This window comes from Ictalurus punctatus, chromosome 7, assembly GCF_001660625.3.
Source record: "Ictalurus punctatus breed USDA103 chromosome 7, Coco_2.0, whole genome shotgun sequence".
Taxonomy (NCBI): Eukaryota; Metazoa; Chordata; class Actinopteri; order Siluriformes; family Ictaluridae; genus Ictalurus; species Ictalurus punctatus.
The window spans coordinates 14,365,334-14,378,629 of record NC_030422.2 but is presented as its reverse complement, the minus strand read 5'-3'; the positions used below and the strand labels follow the sequence as shown (position 1 = coordinate 14,378,629).

General features: G+C 36.6%; 2 protein-coding genes across 2 annotated transcripts; both read right to left on the bottom strand.

Annotated features, from left to right (window-relative positions):
• Window positions 1-72: 72 nt before the first annotated feature.
• On the bottom strand, window positions 73-4,833 carry LOC124625949 (uncharacterized). Its single transcript, XM_017472779.3, has 7 exons — window positions 4,673-4,833; window positions 2,134-2,270; window positions 1,907-2,011; window positions 1,772-1,825; window positions 1,503-1,658; window positions 992-1,114; window positions 73-887 (listed from the first exon to the last, which is right to left on the bottom strand). Exons 1-7 carry the CDS (start codon window positions 4,677-4,679, stop codon window positions 849-851), a joined length of 621 nt encoding a protein of 206 aa, XP_017328268.1. The 5' UTR covers window positions 4,680-4,833; the 3' UTR covers window positions 73-848.
• A 483-nt stretch (window positions 4,834-5,316) lies between these two features.
• LOC108268087 (uncharacterized) lies at window positions 5,317-13,074 on the bottom strand. The gene is made up of 7 exons (XM_017472784.3): window positions 12,894-13,074; window positions 8,641-8,777; window positions 8,414-8,518; window positions 8,279-8,332; window positions 8,007-8,165; window positions 6,286-6,408; window positions 5,317-6,181 (listed from the first exon to the last, which is right to left on the bottom strand). The coding sequence occupies exons 1-7, from the start codon at window positions 12,898-12,900 to the stop codon at window positions 6,143-6,145; spliced, it is 624 nt and encodes a 207-aa protein (XP_017328273.3). The 5' UTR covers window positions 12,901-13,074; the 3' UTR covers window positions 5,317-6,142.
• Window positions 13,075-13,296: the final 222 nt, after the last annotated feature.

Genomic DNA, 13,296 nt, shown 5'->3' with positions numbered 1-13,296 from the left:
TATAACAAAGAACACATTTGGTCTATGTACACGTTTTAAGTTATATTAAAAGACTTAAGAAACACAACAAAAGAAAGTTCATACTATATTCCCTTTATTTTTTTCTGAGATGTTGTCCATTATTGAAGAAAAGCAAAACATGATACTAAACATAGATATACCGCCATCTGCTGGGAAAAAAATGAATCAGACAGCTTTTCAAGCATAATTTCAGCAAGATAAATTCGACTTTATGTAAATTTGCACGTAAGGAAATAATAGATATGATAAGATAAGATAAGATAAGATAAGATAATACTTTATTAACCCACAGGTAGAGAAGGTTATTTTAATGTTGCTGTTTTTTTTAAATAAGGTGCTGTCAGCTTTTTCCCAACACCCTTCCACCCAACCTAATGTTTATTTATTATATCATAATTCCCTAAAATCTTTTTTGTCCAACTTACAGTATTACACAGACAATCATTATTGTCAGAAAAAAAGATTTGACAGCAAACAGCGTTTGTCTGTATAAACAAACATCAATACCTTCCACAGGTTTCATAAACATATCAGAAGAGACTCCGTATATTCATGAATATGAATGATTTTAAAATGACAAAAAATACAATCTGGATTTTTCTGAGTGAAATTATATTAATTGAATACTGATCTTTTCAATAAGGTCATTTTAACACTTGACCAGATTATCATGTAACTCAGGTTGTACTGTGAACTTTAAGTGGGGTATATATATATATATATATAGAGAGAGAGAGAGAGAGAGAGAGAGAGAGAGAGATGTGTTGTATATATATAATGCATGTGTGTAAAACAAAACTGTAATTAAATGAGTTGTGGCTCTGTCATCACTGAGGACCTGGGGGTGCGTTCACCACAATAACGGGCTGAAAGAAGAAAAAGTAGCAGAAATGAAATTAGCACATAGTGACACTGATATTTAGCTCTTATCAAGTTTGCAGTAACAGGTGAGGGATTTCTGAGAGCTTACCACATTGCTCCTTGGGGAGCAGCACTGAATTACTTTGCAGCAGAAAGCAGCCAAGGTTGCAGAGAGAGCAATCTGAGTCGCCTGCACCAACATCTCTATTCCTATGACATGATCACTGAGAGCCTGTGAGTAAGTAGAATAATTTAAGAATATGCGTCTGAACATTGTCTTTTTTATTACATACTAACCTTTTTCTTTTCTTTCTAAACAAAAGAAACAGTATGTGTATTCCCTCCTCACTGCTTCTGGGATAGGCCAAAAACCTATCCCAGATCAACCATGTCCAGGATAAAGCGATTACTGAAGATAAATAAATGAATTCATCTGGACTTTAGATTGTTTTGTTTGTCATTCTATTTCTCACAAACTAATAATGAAGTTAAGTGTAAAGTACACCAGTACATCATAAGCAATCTAAAAACAACTGCTTCAACACCACACACTTGTTATACATAATGTACAGCATATTTATAGTAAAATTTACAGATCTGGGCTATAAAAGCTGTCTTACCATCAGTCTGTCACACATGTTTTGTGGTGTACCATTGTGGTAGCCAATCCAGCAGTAGCGAAAGAAGGAAGGTCCTACTATTTCATTCGAACTGATGAATAAGCAGATCATTGACAGCACACACGCCACAACCTGCATCCCCAAGCAGGCCTTCAGCTGTCAGAAAGCAAGAGAAATCTTATTTATATGGAATAACTGTAAATTGTATATAATTGTAATATGTAATATGTAAAAGGTGCATGAAAGTTGAAAGTTAGTTTTTTTCGTACTGTAGGAAGGTGAAGATTCTGTGCTGCTATTGCCACACTACCAGCTATTATGCTCTGCAGTATGAAAAGCAAATGTATAGCATCACACATTGCATTAGAATTAAAATGAGAAAAGTGTAATGGTTTAATTCTTACAGCTGAAGAAATGATAGCACGGATGATGGCTGTGTAGTGGTGTTGATCTCTCAAAGTCGCACCTAAGATACTCAAGAAAAAGAGACTCAGCATAATCTGTGTTACCTGTGAAAAACAGAATCGGATAAATTTCGCTTCTGTTTTGCAAAGTAACAGTCATTTCAAAAGGTGGTTAGCAATTTTCGTGCGTTTAAAGTGGTGAAAAGCGTTCAACTTTATCTACACACCCCTAAAGCTTTTGGTTCTGCCTCCAGGTACTTCTGGGTTTGATACGGGTTTTTCTGAAACTTGACCTCCACTAGTGCTCCTGTTTCACTCCTTGTGTTGAGGGCACTAGGGACAATACTCTCCATCTCCCCTTCTTCTGTGAAACATAAAATCAATGACACTAAGTAGAAGTCAGCAACACAGTGCTCCAGTAGAAGTATAGTAAGAACCAAACTGTTGAGTTAAAAGCAATCTTTATTAACTTTTACTTTACAGATATTCAGTAATTATTCCATAACCAAAGTTATAGGGTGGTATAGTGGCACAGTGGGTATAGCGTTGCTGCCTCACAGCTGCAGGGTCCCCAGTTCAATCTTGCGCTGGGTTACTATTTCAAGTTTCACATATTCTCCCTGTGTTGTGTGGGCTTCCTCACAATGTCCCAAAACATGTAGGCGGCTTGGCTATTATAAGTTGCTCCTAGGTGTGAATGAGTGCTTGAACATGTTTGTAAGCTGGCATCCCACCTGGAGTGATTTCAGTCACCTTGTGTCCAGTTTTGTTGTAACTCTGACCAGGATTAAGTGTTGACAGAAGACTTTAATTTTAAAAAATGATCAAACAGTGCATGATAAGATAGCAATACAAAACATTCCATCAAAAATCTATTTCTGAATTTGTTATAAATAGACATTTGTATGCCCATCATTTGCATTTATAAATGCCTCCAACCTCCACCATCTGAACAGGTTTTGGATTCTCTCAGTTCTTTTCAACCTGCTTCAGACCCCCATGCATTCTTCTTGACAGACAGTTCTTACTGAGAGATGTATTGGGGTTTCTGGTTGGGCTTTAGTAGTTTTGGCAGTTAAGATACTGGACTCCTCCTTGGGAGGTTGTGAGTTCAAATCAAAGCAATGCCAAGCTGCCAATGATTGGCCCTTAAGCAAGGACCCTAACCCTCAACTGCTCAGTTGTGTAAATGAAATAAATGTTCTGTCAGAGTCCCAGCAAGCCTTTCTTTCAATATAGACCACAGTGGTGCTTGAAAGTTTATGAACCCTTTAGAATTTTCTATATAGCTGCATAAATATGAAAAGGTTTTTACACAAGTTTTTAAAGTAGACAAAGAGAACCTAATTAGACAAAAGAGACAAATATATTATACTTGGTCATTTTGAGGAATATTATCCAATATTACAAATCTATGCAGAGGCACCGCTAGGGTTTCTGGGGCCCCTGGCTAATTTGTACTCCGGGCCCCAAGCCCCCACCCCCCAATTATCTTATTGCCACGTGTATAAACAATCATTATCAATAAGCATGACAATTATTGCATATTCAATAAGGGACAATACAGAACTAAATTTGAACAGTGTATTAAATTAACAGAAATTATGCACCAAATTTGGCATGCTTATGTCTGAGGACAACCTACGGTCGGCCAGTAAATTTGGCGCAGTTTTGCCACATCGTGGCGCTGTGATACTGAAAAAACCTGATATTGGCTGTATCTATGGAACCGTTGAGCCGAATGACTTCAAATTATGTGTCTTTGTCTCTGTCTCATTTGTCTCTGTCTCATGTGTCTTTGTCTCATTAGTCATCACTGTCTATGAGCACATTCACATATGTTAAAAAAAAAACATGGCTGCCATCGGCCAATCAAATTTCAGTAGCAATTAGACGAGGTTACCAATGGCTGATCGGAACGAAACTTGATGGACCTATTTGACTCTTGGTCTAAGAGGTTTGTGCAAAGTTTTAAAGAAATTGGCCACTAGGTGGCACTATCACGATGTTTGTTGTTGTTAACAGTTGTATATAACGCTGTGTTTTGAACAAACACAAGTACCATATATCAAATGATAGGCCTTTTCATTCTAAACATATTTGCCTCAAGAACTATTGATGTCTGTCAAACCTTTCGGTAGATAAAACAGGGTGCTCACTCACACCTGATTGTTATGCCTGACTCTAATTTCACCTTCAAATTAACCGCTAAACCTAGAGTTTCATATTTTGCCACTCACAGATATGTAATATTGGATCATTTTCCTCAAAAAATAAATGACCAAGTATAATATTTTTGTCTCATTTATTTAATTGAGCTTTCTTTATCTAATTTTAGGGAAAATCTGATGATGTTTTAGGTCATATTTATGCAGGAATATAGAACATTCTAAAGGAATGCTGTCTCGGTGAAGGACAAGTATGTTTTAATCTTGTTTATTTTGAAGATAAAAAAAAAAATGCCTGGGCGCAAACTTTTCCACTTGACAGACAGACAGTCAGAGTTTTGCGTGGTTGTGAACTTATATAATAAACTGATTCCACACTAAAATGATTTGAGCAGCGCTGTTTTCCCTCAACACCTCAGACCTCCATTACTGAACAAGTTCATTGTTAATGAAACTCTCTAAACTGTGAAATCGTCCCCAGCACTGCGTTACTGATTACAAAATGGCCTGAATGTCAGTCGCCTAACGGTCCAGATTCAACACACCGCGGTACAGCTAGCAAAAAGGAAATGCACTGCTTGGGAGATTGAGAACTTACCTGCCATATTTGCTTCTCCTGCGCTGTTAAATGAAGTTTATAGAGAAGACTGCTGTGTTGAGAAGATTGCTGTGTGTCCATGCATCGGATTTCTGCTTGTTTTTGGAGTCGCTGTTACTCTAGTTCCTCCCCGCGCTGAGAAATTTGACCCCGAAAAACATCTGGAGTGAGAGCACATCTGCAGGGTTCAAACAAAGCGCCGTAAATACAGTGAACTAACTAAGACGAGTTGTGCTTTACTGTAGGGTTTTACGATCAAATCTTCTAAATGAACAAATGTAAGGACACCCAGGTTTTTCTTCTTTTTATGTTAAGTTTCGCAGTTTGGATAAAAATAGATTATTCAAAACTAGCTCACTGATAGGGCAAACGGACAATGTTAACTGTGAACCAATGATGTTTGATGAACATCGAAAGTACTAGGAATAAATCTAGAACAATAGTGGAAATATTCATTAGTGCAATTCCAATTATTCAAGTATTAGATTTTTTAATGTAAATTCAGGAAATAGCCTGCTGTGGTATAAATGAATGCAAATCTAAACAATTTTGAAAAGAAATGTAGGCCTAATTATAACAAAGAACACATTTGGTCTATGTACACGTTTTAAGTTATATTAAAAGACTTAAGAAACACAACAAAAGAAAGTTCATACTATATTCCCTTTATTTTTTTCTGAGATGTTGTCCATTATTGAAGAAAAACAAAACATGATACTAAACATAGATATACCGCCATCTGCTGGGAAAAAAATGAATCAGACAGCTTTTCAAGCATAATTTCTTGAAGATAAATTCGACTTTATGTAAATTTGCACGTAAGGAAATAATACATATGATAAGATAAGATAAGATAAAATAATACTTTATTAATCCACAGGTAGAGAAGGTTATTTTAATGTTTTTTTTAAATAAGGTGCTGTCAGCTTTTTCCCAACACCCTTCCACCCAAACTAATGTTTATTTATTATATCATAATTCCCTAAAATCTTTTTTGTCCAACTTACAGTATTACACAGACAATCATTATTGTCAGAAAAAAAGATTTGACAGCAAACAGCGTTTGTCTGTATAAACAAACATCAATACCTTCCACAGGTTTCATAAACATATCAGAAGAGACTCCGTATATTCATGAATATGAATGATTTTAAAATGACACAAAATACAATCTGGATTTTTCTGAGTGAAATTATATTAATTGAATACTGATCTTTTCAATAAGGTCATTTTAACACTTGACCAAATTATCATGTAACTCAGGTTGTACTGTGAACTTTAAGTGGGGTATATATATATATATATATATATATATATATATATATATATATATATATATATATATATATATATATAGAGAGAGAGAGAGAGAGAGAGAGAGAGAGAGAGAGAGAGAGCAATTATGTGTTGTATATATATAACGCATGTGTGTAAATCAAAATTGTTGCTAAATGAGTTGTGGCTCTGTCGTCACTGAGGACCTGGGGGTGCGTTCACCACAATAACGGGCTGAAAGAAGAAAAAGTAGCAGAAATGAAATTAGCACATAGTGACACTAATATTGAGCTCTTATCAAGTTTGCAGTAACAGGTGAGGGATTTCTGAGAGCTTACCACATTGCTCCTTGGGGAGCAGCACTGAATTACTTTGCAGCAGAAAGCAGCCAAGGTTGCAGAGAGAGCAATCTGAGTCACCTGCACCAACATCTCTATTCCTGTGACATGATCACTGAGAGCCTGTGAGTAAGTAGAATAATTTAAGAATATGAGTCTGAACATTGTCTTTTATATTATATACTAACCTTCTTTCCTTTCTAAACAAAAGAAACAGTACGTAGATAATATTGTATATGTAATAGCTCAACATTAATTAAATGTGTGATATGATACTGATTCGTGAAATGAAATAAAGTTTCATGAAAGGTTTTATACTTTTGAGCATTTTCTGTAAACACAGAGGCCTATGAAATAGTTACAGTGTACTATAGAAAATTATGATTTATAACTGATAAAAATATAAAAGGAGATGTTGATGTTCATTTTCATTTTTGTCGTAACTAATGACTTTAATAAGTCATCAATTAATTTCCCTTATGAGATTACATATTATGCATAATACTGCCTAATCAAAAGCAATCTAACTTTTTAAAAAACCGTATTGCATATTGGCATAAACCAACAAAATTGGGTTGACTTTGTTAAGATGTTAGATAAATATTTACATTTTCTAGGGGCTTACAGAAAAAAATGTAAATATCTAGTGTTATAACATAAGAACCACATTAAAGGACTTCATTTGTGCACAGAATTAATTTGTCCACAGAGAATAAACAAACATTGTTTGCAATTAAAATGATTCATTATGGTTTACTGGTAAAAATTTAGCCTTGGGGGCTGCATGATTGCACGGCAAGCAGTGTTACAGTTCCAATGTCCTTGGTTTGATCTAGAGCTTGGGCTACTGTCTCTACAGAGTTCCCTTTCAAAGGGAACTTCGACGTTGCATTTAGCATAGCACTATGGGAGCGCCTTTCGTGCGTGACTGGCATCTGAAGCTTGTGTAAAATTATGCCTATTTATAGGCCTGCCATGATCAGGTGACGTGGCAATTAAGCGCGTCGCATGATATAAATATGGCACCTGTGAAGCGCGTCATCAGCCTTTATTATCTTCAGCGAAAGACTGCATGTCAGTTGTTTGTGTAAAGAAACAAATAGACACTTCCTTTCCTCGCTATCTTTTCTCAAAATCTCAGAACTTTTCTATCCCTTTAAAAAAAAAAGAGAAGAAAAAAAGGAATGAGCGAGAGAGAAGAATATGAGTGAGAGAATTCAGGAAGTGTGTTACGGCTTGCTCCCGTTTCATCATAGGGAATAGTGCACACTTTCTGGGTGAAGTGTCTAGGGAGGTAGCATGCGATGGCAGCCTCAAGAGGCTGCGCATGGTAATGCCTACATTAAGCAGCTCAGCTCGCGACTCGCTCTCTTCTTGGAAGCCGAAACGAGTTGGGTTTCAGAGCCTCGCGGATCTGGGCCGGCCGCTGCTGAGGCAGATAGCCATCTCAGGTTCGGGAAATCTCTTATGGATACAGAAGAGGAGCCAGAGATGAGCGCTGCTCTATCTCTTGCTCTGTCTTCCGAGTTCCCAGGGGGGGTGGGGGGTGGGGTGGGGGGGGTAATAGTAATAATTCCTCTCTGACTCCAAGGAGCCAGAAGGATGTGCTAAAAACTGAGAGCAGCATATAAAGAGCTGTTTGAACACCACACACTTGTTATACATAATGTACAGTGTATTTAAAGCATATTTATAGATCTGGGCTATAAAAGCTGTCTTACCCACAGTCTGTCACACGTGTTGTCTTGTGATGTGCCATTCCAGTAGTCATACCCGCAGTAGTGAAAGAAGGTAGGTTCTACTATTTCATTCGAACTGATGAATAAGCAGATCACTGACAGCACACACGCCACAACCTGCATCCCCAAGCAGGCCTTCAGCTGTCAGAAAGCAAGAGAAATCTTATTTATATGGAATAACTGTAAATTGTATATAATTGTAATATGTAATATGTAAAAGGTGCATGAAAGTTGAAAGTTAGTTTTTTTCGTACTGTAGGAAGGTGAAGATTCTGTGCTGCTATTGCCACACTACCAGCTATTATGCTCTGCAGTATGAAAAGCAAATGTATAGCATCACACATTGCATTAGAATTAAAATGAGAAAAGTGTAATGGTTTAATTCTTACAGCTGAAGAAATGATAGCACGGATGATGGCTGTGTAGTGGTGTTGATCTCTCAAAGTCGCACCTAAGATACTCAAGAAAAAGAGACTCAGCATTATCTGTGTTACCTGTGAAAAACAGAATCGGATAAATTTCGCTTCTGTTTTGCAAAGTAACAGTCATTTCAAAAGGTGGTTAGCAATTTTCGTGCGTTTAAAGTGGTGAAAAGCGTTCAACTTTATCTACACACCCCTAAAGCTTTTGGTTCTGCCTCCAGGTACTTCTGGGTTTGATACGGGTTTTTCTGAAACTTGACCTCCACTAGTGCTCCTGTTTCACTCCTTGTGTTGAGGGCACTAGGGACAATACTCTCCATCTCCCCTTCTTCTGTGAAACATAAAATCAATGACACTAAGTAGAAGTCAGCAACACAGTGCTCCAGTAGAAGTATAGTAAGAACCAAACTGTTGAGTTAAAAGCAATCTTTATTAACTTTTACTTTACAGATATTCAGTAATTATTCCATAACCAAAGTTATAGGGTGGTATAGTGGCACAGTGGGTATAGCGTTGCTGCCTCACAGCTGCAGGGTCCCCAGTTCAATCTTGCGCTGGGTTACTATTTCAAGTTTCACATATTCTCCCTGTGTTGTGTGGGCTTCCTCACAATGTCCCAAAACATGTAGGCAGTAACCCTCAACTACTTAGTTGTGTAAATGAAATAAATGTTCTGTCAGAGTCCCAGCAAGCCTTTCTTTCAAACTAGACCACAGTGGTGCTTGAAAGTTTGTGAACCCTTTTTCTATATAATACCGGCCAAATACCGAACACGTTTTTTTTCGCATTTTTTCCATTTATTTTGCCATTTTTTTCACCACTGCATAAATTAAATAGTCAAAATGTGCTTTTTACTATTTTGTCTTGCTTTTCAAAGAAAAGATCAATTTCAAAAACTACAATTTCAAAATATTTATTTAACACTGAACATTTTTTTTTTCATTCCAGCAGGCCTAGGCTACCAACAAGGCACAATATAACTTTAAATAAATAAATGAGTAAAATAAAAATATTTTTATGTGGTCATCTTTGAGCCCCCCTTGAACAGCTTATGTTAGGCCTATAACTGACTGCTGAAAGAATGTAACACTCTGTAGCCTACAACAAAAATATGCATTAAAAAGTGCATTGACAAGAGTGCAAAAAATGGTTATATTCAGTTACATACGGCGGATTATATTGGGGATATATACTGATCGCGTCCCTGTACACCTCACGGAGTATTATAGTAGATATAGTATAGTTAGATACGTTATTAATGTTATGTTCTTTGATAGATTTAGTCCCAAATATAATCAGCGCTAAGCGCTGGCAGCTGAAAACAATAAAGCCACACCCCCGAACAACAATCAGTGACAAAACAGGGAGGAGACAGAACAGAAACAAAACAAACGCATGTGTCCACAGTAAACAATGTCACGGTTGTCAACATCCGAAGAGCATGCGCTCGCTGAGCACTCGTGCACGTAGCTCGTATATGCGTGTGCCCCATCATCTCTCCGCGTCTCACTCTGGTTGCTAGGCTATTTGGTCGCGTCATCAAACACATCATTGTTCGGTCAAATTTATTCGGCCTTTTCACTTATTCGGCTGAACACCGAAAGTGCTTTTTTAGGGGTCAAGCCCCGAAGGGGTGAATACCTCTATTGTTTTCATTAGATTTCCTATTTATTATTATTATTATTATTATTATTATTATTATTATTATTATTATTATTATTCCGCTCTGGAAGTCTATAGTAGCCCATAGAACCGTTGTGGGAAACTTATTAAATTTGGCACACAGGTAGAGGACAGTCTGATCTGTTAATACAGCATTTAGATTCTCTAACTCAATCCCTCAAGTGCCACCAACTGTCCAAATTTGCACTCACCTTTATGTTAATAACTTTTGAACCATGAGTTCTAGAAACAAAATTCTTTTTCCCCCTAAATCCTTGGCTCAAGACGATTCGAGTGCTACATGAGCGGTTTAAGAACAGCACCACATACTGGACAAAATTGCAAAGAAGTAGCTATTTTTAGGTTGTTTTTTTTTAAATAATTTTTTTTTTTATGATTTAAAGTTTACTTTTTCAAACTTCTCATAAACTATTCATCAGACTCTAACCAAAAATATGTCACACAGCTTCTTTTGTGGCTCATGGTGCTGATAATTGACATAGCTATATTCATCACTATTATTAATATTATTATTATTATTATTATTATTATTATTATTATTATTATTATTATTGTTGTTGTTGTTGTTGTTATTGTTGTTATTATTATTATTATTATTATTATTATTATTATTTATTTATTTATTATGCTTCATTGAGTGAATAACAAGATTCACACGAGATTCAAATCAGTTCTATTCATGAACGAATCATTCAGACTGTTTTTATCAAAGTGATTCTCCAATTAATTTAAATGAACCGACTCAAACAAACAATTCACTCACGAATCGGACATCATTACAAGACTTCTCTCATAAACTCACCCAGGACAATTAAAGCAGATTTATATTATTACATTAAATTTTGATCGATTCCTCACAGAAAGCTGTTGCAAGACTTCAGAAAGTTTGAATATATACAACACCAGACTACTTTTATTGTCGCTTGGTGCTTTTCTGTCTTTTTTTAAATTCAATGCTCAATTAGCCACTATTGCTCAATTGTATGGGAAAACATACATTCTTGGAAATATTGTGCTCCAACTACCAAAGATAAACATAGGGGTGAGTAACTGATAGAATTTCTATTTTATGTTAATTATAACAGCTTCATACGGACTAGCATCAGAATCATAACACAAAACACATTTTTTAAAATTGGGTGACTAGCTGTCTTCCATCTCTTTTTCATATTTTTCTTTCCTGTTTTGGTATCCCGATTCTGTCTGTGCCATCTCTTACCATCTACCTGATGCTTGTAACAACTAATAACTGCGAAGTGCTGTATTTCTGAATAATCCGCAAATGTCTTAAGGGGACACACACATGCATTTGGCACAGTCTGAGGGTATTCATTATAGCGTGTTTCTTAATAGATTATTGCGCAAAGAGGCCATTTAAATACCAAAATAATGCAGGAAAGTATGGGGTTCTGCTACTGTGTCAAGCTAGCATAGCAAGTTTTATCATGGCTGTCAGTGTAGGGACAGTTGTAACATGCATTTGCAACTGTCCCCTATGACAACATTGATGTAAAAGCTTGTCATATCCAGTATTGTGTAAGTTACTCTAAAAAGTAATTAATTATTAACTACTAATTATATCTTTCAATAGCCAGTTATCTCCCCCTTTTTAAGTAAATACTGTCAGACTAGGCCACAATGTAGCCTACATTTGATCTGTTCTGTGTTTTCAGTATGCCACGAGAGAGGAAATGCACAACAGACAGGGGTGTCCCTTTACCTATTCTGACATTAGCAGCAAACAAAGTGAAGGATGAAAGCAGGACAGTGAGTTCTGTATCGATTTATTAAAAAGAGAGAAAAGCTAAGCCCAGGAGAGGAGGTAAAGGCAGGGTACTGGACTCCAAGGAGGGTCTATTTAGAACAGCAGAAAAGAACCTCGAAGAATCCCCTACAAACTGCAGCTGATCCATTCTATGGTCTGAATGCCAAAGAGGTTAGCAAGAGGAAGGTATAAAAACAAACAAAGAGTATATGTAGGGTATACAAAAGTACTGAAAGTGCTGAAAGAGGGTGTGTAAAACAGTGGGAAGACTAGTAGGGAGAATAAGAGAGTGAAGTAAAAAGAAATTGAAAGAATTTCAGCGTCTTGATTTTGATTAAAAAATATTTGTTTATTGTAATAATTAACCAAAACATGGCTGTTACTTGAAAATATGTATGGGTTTTTCCCTTTTATTAGTCTTTGTCTTTATACAGTTAATTTAACTTAGTGAAGACCCTGTCTATGCACAAATAAAATAAAGAAATTGCATTTGACTTTGTCTGTTCAAGTATTTATTGTATGTACTGTATTGTATATCCCTAGCTATATTATATGTATGCATGTTACAGCAGAGTGGGTGGGTAGCTGAGAGATGTGGGTTTAATGTGTTAAAATTTTGGCTTTCCGTTACAAACAGTATCTGAAAAACTGAAGGAAATACAAAAAGTGTTGCAACCATCCCCGCTCTCCCAAGATAAAAAAAAATGCCTGGGTGAAAACTTTTGCACTTGACAGAGTTTTGCGTGGTTGTGAACTTATATAATAAACTGATTCCACACTAAAATGATTTGAGCAGCGCTGTTTTCCCTCAACACCTCAGACCTCCATTACTGAACAAGTTCATTGTTAATGAAACTCTCTAAACTGTGAAATCGTCCCCAGCACTGCGTTACTGATTACAAAATGGCCTGAATGTCAGTCGCCTAACGGTCCAGATTCAACACACCGCGGTACAGCTAGCAAAAAGGAAATGCACTGCTTGGGAGATTGAGAACTTACCTGCCATATTTGCTTCTCCTGCGCTGTTAAATGAAGTTTATAGAGAAGACTGCTGTGTTGAGAAGATTGCTGTGTGTCCATGCATCGGATTTCTGCTTGTTTTTGGAGTCGCTGTTACTCTAGTTCCTCCCCGCGCTGAGAAATTTGACCCCGAAAAACATCTGGGGTGAGAGCACATCTGCAGGGTTCAAACACAGCTCTGTTGTAGCACCGTGCGGATTGAATACAGTGGACTAACTAAGATAAGCTTGTGCATTACTCTAGGGTTTTAAGATCAAATCCTCGGGCTGCAACAAGCTTCTAAATGAACAAATGTAATACACCCACGTTTTTCTTCTTTATATGTTAAGTTTTAAAAAATTTCAGCCGATACCAATAACCGATTATTCATAGTGATACCGGT